Source organism: Mastacembelus armatus, chromosome 10, assembly GCF_900324485.2.
Source record: "Mastacembelus armatus chromosome 10, fMasArm1.2, whole genome shotgun sequence".
Classification (NCBI taxonomy): Eukaryota; Metazoa; Chordata; class Actinopteri; order Synbranchiformes; family Mastacembelidae; genus Mastacembelus; species Mastacembelus armatus.
Genome location: NC_046642.1, coordinates 10,420,929 through 10,426,154, shown reverse-complemented (window position 1 = coordinate 10,426,154; position 5,226 = coordinate 10,420,929). Strand labels below are relative to the sequence as shown.

Sequence of the window (5,226 nt, the reverse complement as noted above, 5' to 3'; positions counted from 1 at the left end):
GCACTGTGATTGAGGTTGTTTCTGTAATCATTACAATTTGAAGACATGAAAACATTGTGAACACATTTTCATATTGTCACTGGTAGGCTACTGTAACCAAGTAAAAAAAAAAGCTGCATTAAGTAATTTGATAAATGATTTACTATAAATGTTGTCAACTCATATGCCGATATACTGTAAAAGGTCGGAATACTAAATCCGCCTCTGGTTCTTTGACTTACCAAAGAAAAAGCTGTTTTGTAATTAACTCTGGCCCTGTCAATTCAACTTCAAAACTATTTACGGCTGTAAAGCCGGAACCAACGGTGCTGATACAAAACTTTCAGGACACTTTTTAGCGACGCGATAGCAACACTTCCGGTGCACATGTAAACTCCAGTGTGATTTAGATCATAGATCGTAACGCTCTGTGAACGTTTCTCCGCCAAACACCTCTGGTTGTTTGTGAACATGAAGCTGCTCACGCACAACATGTTGACGTCTCACGTGAAGGGGGTCACTAACGGATACCCGCTGCTCATCAAGGTAAACTGGAAACATCTGGTTAGCACCGCGGCTAATGCTAACACCGCCAACTTTAGACGCTAATTTAAAACTGTGTTGTTTAACGTCGACAGTAATTCTATTCACACCGACATATATATATATATAAATAAATAAATATTCTGTTCTAAGTGTTTGTTTTGACGTCTATCTATGTGAAACTGTAGGAGCTGCTCTAATTACAACCTAATACTGTACAACCTGAATAGTCGATATCATAAGGGGCAAATATGGTGACAAAGTGTTGGCATGCCTTTTTATTCTTATTCTTGCTTATGTATTTTTAACCTGTCTTTTATTTCTGTAAAGCACTTTGAATTACTCTGTGTATGAATTGTGCTATATAAATAAACTTGCCTTGCCTTTCCAATGTGACAGCAGCAAATGCCAAGACCAGGATATGTAAAGTCTCAGTTCAAAGCCTAAAGCTCCATAGAGAACTGTGTGTTGTTCACATTAACGGACTTTTTGTGTGTGTGCAGGCGACTGAGGTGAAGGTGAATGAGGTGGACTTCAACCCTCAGTTTGTCAGCAGGATGATTCCCAAACTGGAGTGGAGCACTCTGGTCCAGGCTGCAGAAGAGGCAAGTCTGACTATTCCAGTAACATCTGGGGATACAACGGTTCAGTTAGCCCACGGTTAAGTTTGTGCCTTGCTTTTTGGGTCACGGTGTCAGTATGCTTTGTGTCTGAGAAGAACAATATCCAAACCATATCCAACCACTGAAAAGGGCTGCAGTAAATATCCCCACTGCACAGGTCATTTTCTCTAGTTAGTTTCTCTGCACTGGCACTGTAGGTTGAGAGACCGCCATTTTTTTTCACTTGCTCAACTGTCCTGCTTCCAGAAACCGATACAGCTGGATACTGATGGCAGAGATGCATGTTGGAAGTGTTTCAGCTGTGTATGGGATGCTTGCAGCCAGATTTACTTCTGTTCACTGTTTTCTCTCCCTCATCATTGTATTCAACAGCAGACCCTGAATGTCCCCACACCACAGATTTGTATGAAGATGCCACTTCTTCAGACTTTTCCACTTTCAGCTTTGCTCCAGTTACAAAGGTCTGGGAGATGCAGTACAATTGATTAGCTGTTTACTCTCTGGGAGGGGTTTTCTGCCTCAGCCTGCCCTGACAGACACACACACAGTGGCAAATCCATAATAACACAAAATTAAATTGCAAAACCAAAAATACCTGGTCCTTAAGGATGTATTGAACCGTGGATGGTGAACTGTACGGTTCAGTTTTAAACCGAGAACTGCTGCGTCCCTAGTAACATTCCCGTCAGAGTATCAGAGTCATATTTATCTCTGAAGGTACAGCGGTCCAGTCTGATTCTTGGTGTTGTCTCTTTTCCCTGTAGTTGGGTCATCGTCAGGATCTGCCAGGTGAGCTGATACCAGACTATGACAAAAATGAGGAGTTCCTTAAGAAAGTGCACAGAGTGCTTTTAGAGGTAAGCCACTTACAGTAATTCTGTCACTAGCTCTTCCAGATGAATTGATCAATCTGTTGTCTTTAATACCCACCCCCTTTTTTTTAGAGGCGGTTGTGACATCATTAGAGGGATTTTGTCCGGTCAGCAGTTAAAAACTGAACAATATTTTGTTTATAATGATATAAAACAAAGAAATACAGCAAATTCTCAAGTCATATAAACTGGGAGCAGAGAATAGTAAGGAAATAAGCCTTAGTCCTTTTGTTTTATGTAAAGACCACTGCCAAAGACCAAGTTTATATTTTTGATATTTCCATTATTGATATTTTTATGACGTGTGTGCCTGCAGTGATTATAACTCTGGAATATATTTTATTGCAAGTTATATTTCCATGTTTTGGATAAATCTAAAACAGCCTACAGTGTCCACTCTCACACAGAAACACATAGTGGTGCAGTATGTGTTTGACATTGTTTGATTGCATCGGCTTTCTCCCTCACAGCTCTGTGCTTTTTGTAGTTGCAGTGTCCATTCAGTGATGGAAAGTAAGATTTTTAAAGAGACAGTAGGACTTAAAGGTGTTTATGCAGAAAAACACATTAAATGTCTACATTTCTTCTAATGTACCTAAATGCTGTGTGCATAACAAATGCTGTTGAATGTGTTTCCTTCCTCATAAAACATTTGCAAAATCAATCTTTTGAAAATTTAATAAATCCTGCACTTACATGAGTATTTCCTCCCCAGCACTCTTCTTCTTCTTCACTGCCTTTTTTTTTTAAGGCACAATGCTGCATTTTTTTGCACTGTACCAGTAACATTAAGCGATTGGCAGGACTGTGTATCACATCCCCTGTGTGCGCACACAGCTCCAGTTTATTGGAAATCAGTTTGTGATTAGACTCATGTCTTTTAAAACATGTCCAAACTCCTCGGTTCTTGCTCCTTTTTCTTCATCTGATATGGGTGGGACTCAGGCGCAAGTGAGGGAAACGTGGATTCAATTAGAGGAATTAGGATTCACCAAATGTTCAAGGCCCTGTTCCAGGCCACAACACATGGGTTGCTCTAAAGTTACCACTGCTCTAAAATATCAGCGTGTGCTGAGCATTAGGATTTCCCTTAACTGCAACTATGGGAACATAGCCCAACCTTATACCTCTGATCATATAGTTTGTTGCTCTGTGGCGACATCTAGTGGTGGGTCACACCCTTTGTCTGTTTTTGTATTGTGTGTGTGTAATTGTTGCAGGTGGAGGTGATAGAGGGATGTCTGAAGTGTCCCGAGTCAGGACGAGAATTCCCAATCTCCAGAGGAATCCCTAACATGCTGCTGAACGAAGACGAGGTATAGACGGCATCACTGTGGTTCTCGTGCACATTGTGGGACAGAGGGTGTACAGACGGAAGAGAGGGGCTGGACTCTGGTTTCAGTTGGTGCCATGAGAAAATAGGTCACACTATGTGGCCGACTGCAGTTTCAAGTGGCTTATGCTGCCAATGGGAGGAAAAGATAAATGGATGGAAATGTTCCCCAGGGGGAACCCCCAGTGGTTTTATCTGTATTTATTTTTGTAACTGTTTGGGCTCTTTATTTTTCATTTTCAATAAAACTGCCTGGATTTTCCGTGACAGCGAAAATTGTTTTAATGGTTTTTGTGGAAAATATGGATGCAGTTATATTACAGACATGCAAAAATACAACCCCACTAGTGTGTGCTGAGGCTCTGAACCCTGTCTCGCCCTCTCTCAGGGTTTAAGAAAGTGCTGAGGCTCAGATGACGTGGCAGTGGCTTTGTCTATATTTGGCTTTGAGGAAAAGAGGCAGAACCAGCAGACAGACCAGTAGTTGTTTTTGAGGAAGTCTTTCTGGGATGTTTTGTTTTGTTTTTTTAAAGCCAAAACACCTCACCTGCACAGGCTCCTGTGATCCAAGATACCCCACCGCGTGTCTGGCCGCTATAAGATAGTTGAAAGGACGAGCTGAGGTGCACAAAGACAAACTAAGTGTTTTTCCAGTCATTTGTGGTTGAGGTGGTGCAGCAGCAGTCAAGTTAGAACAGGAGCCTATTTATTCACAGGCTGTGTTATCATTTTTCGAAACTTTGCCAGGACAGATGGGGGGGGGGGTTTCCTGACCAGAAGCCTTGAGGCAGCCTGAGTCTCTCCTACCTTTCCCTTCTACTTACAGCAATTACAGGCCTGCACCCGCAACTATAATAACGGTATAATGGGATGGCAGCAGAGCAGCAATAAAAACCAAGCCTGACAGATTAACAGTCCTCTCCAAGTTCTGAGCTGTAATTAAAAATGAGACCGAGGAGGAACAGAGAGGAAAGAAAGGAGCTAGATTGAAAGCTTGGAAAGATAAAGATAAAAAGGGTTGGGCTGTCTGTGGAATGATTTAATGAAATTAGGGCAAGGCTTTTACTGTCAACATGAATGAGTCTACACTGAAAATCACACAGATCCTGATGAAAGCTGTGTTTTCAAATGACTGGAATGAACTAATTAATGGACTATTAAAGATTTGTTTGACATCTTTGGAAAATATGCTTCCTGGCTTTGTGACAAAAGAGCCACAGTCTGACGAAGGCTAGCCTTGACTGGCTGTGCAGACCAGCATGTCAGAACTTCACTAATTGATATGTTATATCTCATGTTTTCAACGTGCAAAAAATCCCACTCTTTTTGGCCAGACTGTTTCTTGGCTGGAGTCAGTAAGTTCGACAGGTCACAGCCAAGAAATGATCTATTATTGCACTGTATTCTCTGGGCACAGGGGGCGCTGTTGTACTCACATCATACAGTATGGTTGGTAGAGATAGGAAATATTTGCCACAACTTCTGATAGGAGAACTCAGGACCATTGTGATTACAGGATTCCATTTCCAAAAACTGCAACCGTGTTTCCCTCCTATGTGTTGTTTCCTTGCATCTTAGTCCTACTGGCATAAGATCCAAACAAATGATCCAAGGAGGAACTGCAAAGACAAGAGGACTCAAGGAAACATATTTTACCTGACATGAGATGTCCTTTTTGGGCAGCACATTGGAGTGGAGGTTAGCACTGTTGCCTCACAGCAAGAAGGTTCCTGGTCTGAAACCCAGCAGGGACCTTTCTGTGTGGAGTTTGCATGTTCTCCCTGCGCTTGTGTGGGTTTTCTCCAGGTACTCTGGTTTCCTCCCACAGTCCAAAAACATGTATGTCAGGTTGATTGGTGACTCTAAATTGCCCATA

The 5,226-nt window shown here is 41.9% G+C and overlaps 1 protein-coding gene across 1 annotated transcript; it reads left to right on the top strand.

The window, feature by feature from the left end:
- The first annotated feature begins 325 nt into the window (after positions 1–325).
- Positions 326–3,617, top strand: trmt112 (tRNA methyltransferase activator subunit 11-2). The gene is made up of 4 exons (XM_026329603.1): positions 326–525; positions 1,026–1,127; positions 1,910–2,002; positions 3,238–3,617. Exons 1-4 carry the CDS (start codon positions 451–453, stop codon positions 3,337–3,339), a joined length of 372 nt encoding a protein of 123 aa, XP_026185388.1. The 5' UTR covers positions 326–450; the 3' UTR covers positions 3,340–3,617.
- The last annotated feature ends 1,609 nt before the right edge of the window (positions 3,618–5,226 follow it).